Consider the following 13,734-nt stretch of genomic DNA (forward strand, 5'->3'; position numbering starts at 1 on the left):
AGTTTGTAAGGTGGGCAAATTGCCTGAGTTGCAGGGCAATGGGATTGGACCTCTGTCCTTGTTCAGTGCCTTATTCCATCTCTTAACAATTTCTAAGCTTTCGTAGGCATCTAATTTTCTACTATTATTTACATGTTTAACTAATTTTAAATTACTTATATCTACCTTATGATTATTGTCGAACGTATGTTCGGCTACACTTGATTTTTCTAATCTACCAAATTTTCAATGAGCTAAATGTTCCTTAAATCTAACATTAATTGATCTTTTGGTTTGCGCTACATATGACTTGTCACAATCGTTACAACATATTTCATAAATTCCCGACTTTTCAAGGGTATCTAATTTATCCTTGTATAAGTACGTACGGCATTTGAAGTTTATAATTTTATAAAAAATGCAAGCAGAATGTAATTCTCTCCACCTCTCCGTGCTAAGCCACCCTATTTCAAAGAGTTTGTGTGAAATTGACTGGTACTTCCTTATTCCATGAATAAGTCTAAGACATGAATTTTGAATTTACTGAATTTTTCTTTTAATAGAACTGTTTATACAATTTGTGTAAAGAACATTACAGTAATTTTTTCTTATAAAGTATATATGTAAAGTATATATGTTTTATTCTGACATCAACTATTTATATGAGCGCTAAATCTAAGAGAACCATTAAATACTAAACCGAGATTATGCACCAGTCTCCTTTATGGGCAACACAGTATCCCCGATTTCAACCCTTATATTGTCTTTTGCAATGTCAATATCTAATTTACGCCCTAATAATAGTAAGCAACATTTTTGAGGATTCTTTCAGTGCATTTAGCTCTCTACTCAATATTCCACAGCTCTCTCCGACGCTCCCCCTACTGAACTACAAATACACCTGCGTATCGTCAGCGTAAAATTGCGTTGAACACTTTTTTAGAGCCTTTGTATAGACAGCATAGAGCAGCGGGGAAAGAATTGATCTTTGCGGAACACCTTGAAGGAGGTCCCGTGGTTCTGATAATACAGATCCGATTCTGACACAAATTGACAAAAATTATCGATGTGTTACTAAGGCCGACATAGTGCAGAATTGCCAGAAGCAATTTATGGTTTATCATATCGAATGCTTTCGAGAAATCCAATAAAGCCAGCATCGTGCTGCTCCCAATATATCGTCTGTTATATTAATATTAGTCAGTGCTGTAGCGCAACTATGATTTTGTCTGAAGCCTAATTGATTTTCAGGAAGAATGTTGTTATTTTCAATATGATCGAATAATCATCTCTTCAATATCTTCGACAAGCATGGTAAAACACTAACTGTAACTTTTGGGGTTAAAATTTTTGGGCAATGGCGATACTAGACCTCTTTTCCAGCATTCCGGAAAAACTGAGTTTACTATACAAAAATTAATAATATGAATGAGTAAAGGTAGAATGAATGGACAGCAAAGCTGTAAAGCCATTATTCCAATACCGTCAGCGCCCTCCCCTCTGGACTTCATTGCTGTAATAATATTGAGTAACTGAATTTCATTAATTTTCTTAAACGTTAAAATAGATGTTACGGTTTCAGAAATGTTTTGACTATAGAAGTTCAGAAGTTCACCGCTAGTGGGTAATTGAACATCCCTTCAAAATTTTTCAGTGCGTCAGGCGGCGGCACGAGCGGTGAAACGCAACAAGTGGTCGACGTCGGACAGCGAGAACGAATCGATAAAAAGCGACTCGGACTTTCAAATGTCGGACAACGAGAGCGAGATATCCGAGGAGCATTCCGACTCGAATCAGTCTAGCGATTTTAATCCGTTCAATTCGGACAGTGATTCGGACAACGACCCGTGGAGCAGGAACAAGAAGAAGGGGAAGAAGCAGAAAAAGTCGCCCAAGAAGAGGCTGTCGACGCAGGACAAGTTGTCGATGCTGCTCACGCAGAAGACCAGCAAATGTGAGTCTTATTGTTTGGTTATATCGGTGAATGACGTGTTTTTGCTTCCAGAATAATTAGAATTTAAAAAGAATAGTCAATTATAATTTTCATAATTTTTAATAATTTTAACAATTTTTTAATCAACATTAATTACATGAGGGAATATTGGGAAACTCCTGACTAAAAGATTTTGTTGCACGGATATAGTGTCATCTCTCCTCTAAGAAATCGATCAATTGGTCATTATTTGCGTTTATAGCTTCATTCTATCTGTAGTCAGAATTGGTAGTTCTTCTCCATCCCAGTTTGCGTCTGCTGTCATCTGAGATTAGCGTTCATTTTAATCATATATTGAGTATGTATAGAGTATTTTGAAGAATCGGAATACCAAAGAATTAAGGTTCGCATCGAATAAAGTACTGAGTACGGCACATTTAATTTTGACAATTTGAAGAGAGCATGAAAAATTTTAAGTGTGTGATGGTGTGACCATTTGATCTTGGTAACTCTTGAAATTTTCGCTCGTTTTTGGACATTATAGGTTACAAAACTCGGATATAATTTCAAACTGTATTCAGGCGAGTGTGGAAAAAAAGAATCTGGATCGAGTTCAACACCGGACTTTTTGAAATATTTGCGCACCTGCAGAGTTGATAATTCAACTGAAACTGTTACAAAATTGGAAATTAAAATGCGCACAATTTTCAGTTGACTTTTGTTAACATTTTTTTATACCCCCACTTCGGAGAAAAAATAAATTTATTATTTTTTTTCATAGAAAAACTACACTCTATTGACGTATAATATTTTATAGAGGTTCGTGGTAATACTAGAAAGCATAACTTCATTTAAAACTGTTTGCCGATGTCAAATATTTTTAGTCAAGATGAACAAGGGGAACAATAGCCTACCTACCTAGTAAATAATTTATGAGAGTAATCTTTTACTTGCAGTTTTTATTTATGAGATTAATCTTTTACTTGGAGTTTTTGGAATTTTTATTCACCCAAGTCTAATAAACGGTTGCCGATGAGTATAGGGAGATGTTTACAGATTTTGTAGATAAATTACTGAACTTAACGGTAAGTTGGAATAAGTAAAAAAAAAGAGTTTTGACTGTAAAAAAAACTTTTTGGAACACCCTCTATGAATTACCATCAAAATCACATACTGACCTTTCAAACAAATGTATTAGATAATCCCTAAAATAATAATAAATAAAATTTTGAAATATCTAGCTCGCTCAAAAAGTCATTAAGCTTTAATTAAACTGTGTTTTCTGCAAAAAAGAAATAAAATATTTTTTACCAAGTAACAGTGAGTACTTATCTACTTTCATGGTGTTTCATGTGTATTTCCAATGTTGTCGTTTGTTTCGAGTTGAATTCGTATAATGAAAATAACCGATGGGGATAACTGAGAATTGTTATTAGATGAGCCAAGATTAAAAAATCCATCCTATTGCTTCGATGTCGATGGATTGATTTCAAACCTTAAAAATTGTAAATAACTTTTGAAAATAACGGTCATACGCGATGATAACCACCCACCAAGTTTTACACCATCACTGCAAGCAATATAAAAAAAATACAATTTCATAAAAACCATAATGGATCCCCCTCAACACAACTGTTGCACACTCTCTAAGAGTGTTAATATTTACAGTAGCATAAAGGCGTAGAAGCGCGTGAGTGCAATAAATTTTCTTTTTAAGAAATATAGAAACAAAAAAAATGGAAATGGAAAATGGTAGGGGTAGGTTGCCCAATTTGCTGTAACTGCATATAACATGGCTGAATGCCCGTTTGTCCCAAGGGGAACCAGAGAAAAAAAAACACCCAAAACAACAATCAACGATGAAGTTTTGGTTAGTTATTACGAAGTGAAAAAAAAATTAATTTGATTATTGTAAGTATTGTAGGTAGATGTCCTCAATTTTTTTTACGAATCTGGCAAAACTATTCAAAAATGAGGTACAGCGTAAGTTAAGTTATTCCTTATTCTTTGGGAATGAATGATTTTATGATTCTGCAAACAATCCTATGCGTATGCAGTTTTCTACGATAAGTAATGTTGATGGATTGGATTGGATTGTTGATGATTTGGATTGATTTTTAAAATTTCCAAAACAATCTCCGTGCACCAAACAGTTAAGAGCATTAAAGTGTTGCATAGAAAATATTTTTGCGTTGTATTTAAACAAAACATTTTTTTTGCTGAGATTCAATTGGATTCATATGTATTTAAATTCGTTAAAAGGGTTTCGAACCTAATTGCAATTTGAGAAACGTTTAATTCCTTAAGCAGCGAAAACCAACGGCGGTCCGGCCAACTTCAAGGTGTCCGCCCCGCCGGTAGACGCCATTGAGCGCGCGTGCACGATGAAGGAGGAGTTACTGCAGGCTATCGAGCGATTAGGCGAGAAGTTGCCGCCCAACACCCTCGATCAGCTCATCGACGAGCTGGGCGGGCCGGAGAACGTCGCCGAAATGACAGGTCGGTAAACTATGCGTGTTTCTTTTTTCTCGTCTACACCCACAGCGCCTGCTCTAGCTTGAAAAAGACATTTCGCTGATCCTTAACGGTAATACTTAAAAATCAATATAAAATAAGTCATAGGGTTTAATTATTATCTATTTGAAAGATTTAGCAAGTTTTTTATTTTTTTCAGTCAATTACTTGGTTTTTCTTTTTATCCAAAATCGTAAATGTTGCAAAAATTTTATCACGATATCATCTTTTATTAAACTAAACTTGCTGCCTTTTCATTGTCGTTTTTATCAAAATTATGTTTTACAAAAAGAAATACTTTTTTTTAACTGTTAAGCATATCCAGAGAATATAATAAGTGAACATCGATTTTCGTAATAAATAATCGACAAATATAGATATTATTATTATTTATTAATGCAATTTTCTTTCTTTGTACGCAACTCGTTTAATTTATTGGGCACTGGGTGGCAGAAAAAAAAGTACAGCGTCCCATTAAACAAATCAAGTTGTCTTTTTTTTTAAATGAGCTCAATGGACTTGACCCGGCTATACCTTATTAGACAAGGCGCTCTACATGGAGGCGACAAGCAGTGAAAGTCGTAGCACAAAACAGAACTCTTTAGTCTGAGATAAACATATCATCTGCAAATAGGTTCTTGGACAACAAATTTCATAAAAAAAAATATTTATTCAAATTTACAATCTCCAGCAGCTCCTTGTGTCTTTTTTTTTACAAGAAGACGGATTTTCTTGGGTGGTAGCTTTCATGATTGTAACAGAAAAAATTTGTACAAGTAATTATTAATATTTTACCTTTTCCCGAGGATGCTTCTATTCCAAGTGACCATCCTTCCATGAAGGTCTAGTTTGCACTTTTTAAATTTTTGTACTGTCATGTTTTACCAAAGGTATATCCTACATTTATCCAAGTTTCGTCCATATAATAGATATTCCTGTTTTCTCTTTAACACTGACTAACTGCCCCGAAATATCGTCGTCGTCAGCCAGAAAATTTCGTCTATTGAAAGTGATTTTCTATTTTGAGTTTGTTTTCGTATAGAAAGTTCAATTCCTTCAAAGTTTTACCCAATTTCTTCTTATCCATCGGTGGAATGAAATCATCTTTTTTTTTTACAATAACAAGTGTATAATTCTTCTTTGGTGGCCTGAAGTCGCTATACCGGGTGATGCATGCAAATATTTGCTCCACTGTACATTTTTCAGCAAAGTTGTAATATAAATTTTTGAATATTTTTTAAAAAATCCCTATCATTCTATCTTCTATCTTAATCGCTTTCCCCGGAGTTTTGTGTTTTTTTAATGTGGTGTGATATTTATTTACAGCTTGTTCAAAAATCCTCCACATGCAGTAAAATGTTCAAATCCTATTGTCCCTTTCTTCTGCTCTATTATTTTTCAGATGAACATTTGCAGTTATTTGGACTCGTAATAATAATACGTTTAATTGTTTAAATTGAAGGTATAGTTTTAACAGGAAAATAAACTAAAAACATTTCCGACACTGCTGTAAGACTGTTGCTGTATAATACCACTTAATTAAGGTTACTTTTTCTTCAATTTCTTTAAATAATAACGTAGAACAATCACAAATAAAAGTATTGTCACTGCCACGAATTTTCTTGTCATTATCAAAAGGAATTTTACTGGTGTTTATTACCTAAACTATTAATTTTTTCTTCTGCTTCTGCTATCATATTTAATTCGGTAACTGAAAATTGGCTTATTAAAATTTATTCAAACTCGGTTGAGTTTGAGTTAATAACTTTCAAAACGTTATATTACACTTTGCTATAAAATGTACAGGGGAGCTAGTATTTGGCCACCTAAAAATTTAAATGGGACTTCCCGTGTTCGGTTCGGCAATGCATGACTCGGTATAGTCTCCACTCATTTCCGAAAGTTCATTTTTGGAGGCGATGAGCTTTGCCCAGATTGACATAATAACACTGGTCTGCAAATTGTTTTTTTCTCCTTATTTCTTTTATGCCGTCACCACGAGAAATTGACCTGTTTGCAGGTACGATGTTCGGATATATAATCTTATTTTTATTTTTTTCGAGAATGCTTGTGTTGATGTTTGATGTTGATGTTTCACTCCAAAGCGTTGGCATTGTAAACGGTATAGAAAATCCAAAATAAAGCTGATAAACTATTTTAACAAGGTCGGATATGGTATTTCGCTGCATTTTTAAAGTAAACTCACAAAAAATGTGGCAAAAACAGTCGGGAATTCTTACAAGTTCGCGGCATTCTATAACCTAAAACTAATTAAACATTTTTTTTGGAAAAATTTTCAAATTGCTATTTTATATTTATATGCTCTGTTCATGAGAAACTACAGGAACTGCACATAAAGTACTTAACAAAAATATGAATTTTATGCAAAACTTACCAAAACATTTGATACATAAAGTAAACAATTATAAGACAAGTTTGCAACTAACTGTTGTAAAGTCACAGCTAATACTGCGCAAGCGCATATGTACTACTATAAAAATCGCATTCGGCACCTTCCTTCTTTATCTTACAACTCGCTCATACCTATTTTGTATGTACACTGTTTATGATGTTAACGCATAAAATTCATTTAAAAAAAACCTAAATTTATGATATTTAAAAAAATATTATATCGAAAAATCTAGAATAGATAGAATATCGTTCAACGGGAACATATTCGTCAAAGATTCAAGTGTGGATTACCCTGAAAACATGACCGGGGAAATATTTAAGTTCTAGTCTGAAAATAAGCTGTTGAGAAAACTATCGTCAAATACTGTTATTGAAGAAGATATTAAAGAATTTCTGTACCAAAACGATTCATATGTTTTGAAGAGAGCTACACAAAAAAACAACTTCTAGAATTATTAAAAATAGAACATTTTAATAAAGACTACAAAATCGATTCGATAGCACAACAAATCGGACATGAAATCTTAAATCTATGCAGACACGTAAGGAAATATGTATGATTATGTACGTGCTCGGCGAAAAAGATTGAAAACATATTTAAATCCCGCTGTAGGTGGTTACGGATTTTGGAATAATAAACAGTAGCACTATATTTCTGGTCGAAGTATACCTATGATGCTTCGCCTATGGAATATCACTAAGTGTAACAGTTCAACAATAATTTATAACTCGCTCTCATTAACAAGCGGAGCATAGTTTAGAAGTACATTTTTAAACCTAGCATTTTTTTTCCTTACGCAAGGTCGCAAGGGTAGGGTGGTCCAGACGGAAGACGGCGGAATTCAGTACGAAAGCCGTTCGGAGATCGACGTGCCTCTCGAAACGTTAAACCTGACAGAAAAGCAAAGGTTCATGGACGGCGAGAAAGACGTCGCGATCATATCCGAGGCGGCATCTTCGGGCATTTCGTTACAGAGCGACCGGCGAGCTAAAAATCAAAGGCGGCGCGTGCATATCACGCTAGAATTGCCGTGGTCGGCGGACAGGGCGATCCAGCAATTCGGTCGGACCCACAGAAGTAACCAGGTGAACGCGCCCGAGTATATATTTTTGATTTCGGATTTGGCCGGCGAAAGAAGGTTCGCTTCGATCGTTGCGAAAAGGTAAGGTTCGACTACAGCCCACGTCGAAAGGAGACCAGACGAATATTTGTTTGTTGCCAACACCGAAATGGCAACTAATAAATTTGTACATGAAAAATTACTTAATTTATTATGGTCTAGCTTCTCGAGCAAATTCAATATGCTATAACAGGTTGTGAGGCGGATCTGAGTATTTCGGTGGTAAATAAAAAAGTGTTTTAATTTAACGACATTTTTTTTTTAGTATTAAAGTATTTTTCCGAAAAATCATCGTTGCCATCGCGCTTGTGGTTATGTCGGGTATGACATATTTTAGGTTCCACTATAAAAATACAGATATGAATTTAAAATCCCTCATCCTGGGACAAATAATTTGTTTGTCTTCTTGATTTTGAGCAGATTCCAGTTAGAAACAGCTTTTCTGCCCCATATTGTTACGATAATAGCATCAAACTTGCAGATGTCAATTTAAAACCGGATTTTCGAGGTATATTGTATCTAAAACGGCATCAAAATTGCAGATATCAGCTTAAACCTTCATGTTCCGTTCCAAATAGTTCCAAAAACATTTTCTTGTCAATATCTTTCAAATAATAGTCAAAATCGGCATCTTCGGTCTTTATGTAACGAAAACGTTAACAAATCAGTAGATATCGACTTGTTCCAAAATAGTTAACATTTTCTTGTCAATATCTTTCAAATAATAGTCAAAATCGGCATCTTCGGTCTTTATGTAACGAAAACGTTAACAAATCAGTAGATATCGACTTGTTCCAAAATAGTTAACATTTTCTTGTCAATATCGTTCAAATAATAGTCAAAATCGGCATCTTCGGCCTACATTGTAACGAAAACGTTAACAAATGAGTAGATGTCGATTTCAAACTGCCCTGTCAGGAGTCCAATGGTGGGCTATTTCAATTAGATTCAAGTCAAAATCGGCTTTCCCATTGTATCTAAAATGCCATCAAAATTGCAGATATCAGCTTAAACTTTCATGTTCCAAATAGTTACATTTTCTTGTCAACATCGTTCAAATAATAGTCAAAATTGGCATCTTCGGCCTTTATTATAACGAAAACATTAACAAATCAGTAGATATCGACTTGAAAACGCCCTTTCTGGATCAAACAGCATCAAAATTGCAGATATCAGTTTAAATCTTTATTTCCTGTTCCAAATAGTTTTACCATTCTTGTCAATATCGTTCAAATACTAGTCAAAATCGGTACCTTGGGTTTTTATTGTATAGAAAACATTAATAAACCAGTAGATAACGACTTAAAACCGCTCTTTTCGGGGTCAATAGAATCATAGGATTGTGGGGTTGGATTACAAAATAACGTTTAAACCATTCTCTAGTCCTTTGTAAAAGCACCATGTTTTCAATCGTTCTCTGAAATCGGTTGTTTTTCCAGATTTTCAGAAATTATTATTTCTCGCTGCTATTCATAAGAGTGATCCGACGGAGGACATATGTAATTTTCGTAGAATTTGTATATTTGTATACTAAACTCCTTGATAAAATGGTTGTTAACCTAACCTGTTAAAGATTTGATTGTCGATGAGCACCCTGGCTTCTCTTGTGAGAAGTCGACGGTTACTAGTCTCTTTACACGACTTCTCGAATGATTCCGACAGGGAGACTCATAATTCCTTATTGACTAAACTTCTTGCTGTGGGTTTTTAGTTGGATATAGTTAATTACCGTAGAAGTTATACAAAAGTAAAAATAATATGAAAATACATGAATTGTAATAAATGTACAATACAACTTCATTTACAAATTTGCAATACGCGGTCTTCTCGAATTATTTTGACAGGGAGAAACTTTCTATTGACTAAACTTCCTGCTATACTTGGTTATAGTTAATTAATTGGCTTGGAAGTTATCTGGAACACGAGTTCAAATTGTCAAGAATAAATGATTTCATCGGAAATAAAATAAAAAGTTTCTTTCTCTGTGACGGTTTTGAATTTTTGTTAAATGACTTTGGTACTATTACGACATCTCGCGTTGATCTCAAATTATTCAGAGCAATTATTACCACAGCAAGCGTAATATTATTACAGACAGACTTAAACAATGTAAATATGTGGTTAGAGAAAAATGGGTTTGCAATATTATTATTATTATACTATTATTACTGCTCCACTGGAGTCTGTCCCTGTAGTCAGGGACTTCGGTGTTGCATTTAGGAATTGTATATTGTTATATTGAGAAACTTACAATTTGTTATAAGAAATAGTTGTTATCTAACGGCCTTTTATAAATTTATAAAGTCGCTTGTGCCCTCTGGAATGGAGTGATCTGGTACTTCATCTATGACTGCCACGTTGATGAAATTGATAGAGTTTAAAAGACATTTTTTCAAACATTTATAATACAGATAACTACAGAATTAATTACAGGCCAGTGCTGAGCTTCTTTACTGGTTCGTATTGTTGAAATATCTCAACTTAAATGCTGTCAGAAGAACTCTGCATTTTTCTTTGTTTTCTATTCCAATCCAAGGCTCCAACTATAGCATCTATAGTCCTTTGTTGGCCCTTCTTTTACAAATCTTGTTAAACGATTAATTCTGTGAGTTGTGGATTTTCACCACAACGCTTTCTTTTATGTTGGTTTCTTTTTTTTTTCTTTTTATTCATGTCGTCTCTGGTCTCCTTTTTTGGTAAATGGATGCTGGACCTCTATCGATACGCGTGACGTTTTATTTGCAGGTTAGAAAGTTTGGGGGCGTTGACGCACGGCGACAGAAGGGCCACCGAAACCCGAGACCTGAGCCAGTTCAATATCGACAACAAGTACGGCAGAACGGCGCTCGAGGCTACCATGAAAGCGATCATGGGGTAAGTGCGTCGCGCGAGAAAGTAGTTCGTTTGTACTTAATTTCCATTAGCCGCGTAATAGCGATAGCGGATCTCCGATTTTTTGGAGTAGTTCGTTTGTACGTTATTCAAAATGAACGACGTCTGAGAAAGGTGGTAACAATATATTAACAACGCAAGCAGAAAGCAAAAAAATGTATTAAAACGATCGAAGGCGTTATTATAGCTGCATTGCAGGCAAGTTGCTTTGGTAATTGACGCATGGTTGAGTTACAAACGCCAAAAAAAAGTCCACTTATATATTTAAAAAATGGAGTGTAGTTCATTTGAACTAATTACTCATTACGCTTATCAGTCAAATATATTTGTTGGTATTGTACGACCAAGAATATAGTGCATTTATTGCTTTGATATTTAAAGTATTTTACAGCACCGATGTTTAATCTGTATTAAGTAGGTCTGCCTGAGATGGATCGGACCGAATATTTGTAGAAATTTGAAATTTGTATTTGAAACGTAAATGGACGGTTTATTTTAACTTCAGGTGATATGTATCGTTCTTAAGAATTTAATCTAAATTGCAATATGTTCGTATATATTTGACTGTGATCCTTAATGTAAGGACATATTTATGTACCTGATTCCCGAGGTTTGGCCCGGCGATGCTGTATTCACTAGATAGTTCAAAGGATAAAAGCAAGTACCTATACTCTATTTATCTTAATGGTAAGTTTGAAAATCATTTTTGTCTTGTGTGCCTGTCTTCTACATAGTGCTTTGATTTGTAAACAACAATACTCTTTGTTAAGACTATAAATATTTATTTATTTATTTATTTATTAGAATCTGTAGAAGACGAACTACCTTAGAAAATAAGAAAACGTATCCATTTGTCTTCGGACGCTATACAAATTGCTTTGAATGTTTGCAATTTTATAAGAAATTCAGAAGGAGAAATACGAGCAGCAATACAAACAAGTGACATGACCAGAGTTCCGAAGTTAACTGTAATAAAAATTGTGCAAATGAGTAAGATCACGTCAAGTGGACCCCCCATTTACCACTTGATCATAAAAATTTAAACTATATATATATTTTATAAGTACTTATGATGAAACATTGATCCCCCAAACGATTTTTTTAAATTTTGGTTTTAACAACTTTCTTTTTTGTAATGAAAATTTTAAGCACTTTTAATTAAAAAATCGATTAAAAGTCAACCGTAACTGATAAATTTATGAAATTTTCAGCATCCATAGTTTATTTGTTAATTTTCGTATTATTAACCAACTTTTAAGTTAACGAATGAAACTTTAACTGATTTCTTGTTAAAAAAAAATATGTTTATTTTATCGGTCACATGCTTTATCCATTTAAGTTTAAGATTCCGGAAGAAAATTTCACTGCTCGTCATTAGTTTAAACAAAATGAATTTATTTATGACAGCGCGCCGGGCTGAGCGCTGTGGAAGCGCCGCACTGTCGAGCGTCTCGAACTGCATTGAAGGTTTTATCAGTGATAATTTAAAATAATCATACAGAATATTATTATGAAACAAATGTTATTATTATTTATACCCCAAAATCAGTTAAATTTTCATTTGTTAACTTAAAAGTTAGTTAACAATACGAAAATAAACAAATCATTTTAAGTCTGAAAATGCTGAAAATTTCATAAATTTATCTCTTACGGTTGATTTTTAACCCATTTTTTAATTAAAAGTGCTTAAAATTTTCATTATAAAAAAATATGTTGTTAAAATCAAAATTTTAAAAAATCGTTTGAGGGATCAATTTTCCATCATAAGTACTTATAAAAAATATATATAGTTTCATTTTTTATGATCAAGTGGTAAATGGGGGGTACTTCTAAGTATAATCTACTACGCTTATAAAGTGAATAGTATTTTATTCCTAGAAATACTGCATAAAAAAGTACTGACAGGCTTAAACCTTAGTACAAAGCTGGCCTAAGTGTGAAAAACGAGTAATAAAAGAAGAAAATATTTATCGAGAAGTGGCGGAGTAATAAATTGTAATTTCTTTATGTACATATTTCAAGAATTACATTGAAAACATACTATCCCGCTTGTTAATGTAGGTAGAAAAATTCCTAGGAAGGTCCTGGAAAGGTTACGGGTAATGGTCCGCTCGGCAGGGGCTGCGGTTTTGAAGTAATAAACATTAGGCAAAGTTAATCACGGGGTCGGTTTTAAAAGCACTATATTTCTGGTCGAAGTATAATTGTTTTACTCGCCGCTTTTAAGTTTGACTGCGCTAGCGTAACGATGCCCTTCCCTTTCAAGTTACGACCAGCCGATCGTGCCGCCGCCGCGAGACTACAAGGGCGACTTCTTCAAGGACGTCGCCGGCGCCCTGGTCGGCGTCGGGCTCATTGTAAATAGCGAGAGCATGCCCGGCGTTTTGTCCCTCGACAAAGACTACAACAATATGTCAAAGTTCCTTAACCGTATCCTAGGCATGCCCGTCGAACTCCAAAATAGGCTATTTAAGTAAGTATCATCACCTTGTCCAATACTTCCTGCATCATAAGGTCGCGCCAGTATGAGTCATCACGTTGAGAGAGCGATATTTATGGTTCTATCCCGTTCAGAATGTCAAATATACGCTTTAGGTGGTTTATGTTATTTTAATATAATACAGATATGCAGATTAGGTAAGTATGGTCTATAAATTCATGTGCCTAGGTATTTTTAATATTTTAGTATTTTTTTTTTATGAAGTAAAGAACATTTTTTGTGCTCAAAATGACTTGAAGAAGCATTATGAGACCTAATCATTTTTAACTGTGGCATTCTTTTCGTAGAGACTTCTATCATGATATTTTTTAATAAAATTTTTAGCAGAATATTACAAGAAAAGATAAAGTTGATTGTACAGCAAATTTATTTTTATATTTTAA

General features: G+C 34.1%; 1 protein-coding gene across 6 annotated transcripts in view; it reads left to right on the plus strand.

Annotated features, from left to right (window-relative positions):
• LOC132705857 (protein strawberry notch) overlaps nt 1–13,734 on the plus strand; it is a 35,457-nt gene that overhangs the window by 12,822 nt on the left and 8,901 nt on the right. For 5 of the 6 annotated variants that reach the window (XM_060676783.1, XM_060676789.1, XM_060676788.1 and 2 more), the window contains 5 exons: nt 1,634–1,933; nt 4,220–4,411; nt 7,641–8,001; nt 10,705–10,833; nt 13,118–13,324. In XM_060676783.1, coding sequence (XP_060532766.1) covers nt 1,634–1,933; nt 4,220–4,411; nt 7,641–8,001; nt 10,705–10,833; nt 13,118–13,324 — 1,189 coding nt within the window. The remainder of the gene's footprint in view (nt 1–1,633; nt 1,934–4,219; nt 4,412–7,640; nt 8,002–10,704; nt 10,834–13,117; nt 13,325–13,734) is intronic. The other variant, XM_060676784.1, reaches the window with a different exon arrangement.

The sequence above is a fragment of the Cylas formicarius genome, unplaced genomic scaffold (genome assembly GCF_029955315.1).
Source record: "Cylas formicarius isolate icCylForm1 unplaced genomic scaffold, icCylForm1.1 PGA_scaffold_8__14_contigs__length_24414737, whole genome shotgun sequence".
NCBI lineage: Eukaryota > Metazoa > Arthropoda > Insecta > Coleoptera > Brentidae > Cylas > Cylas formicarius.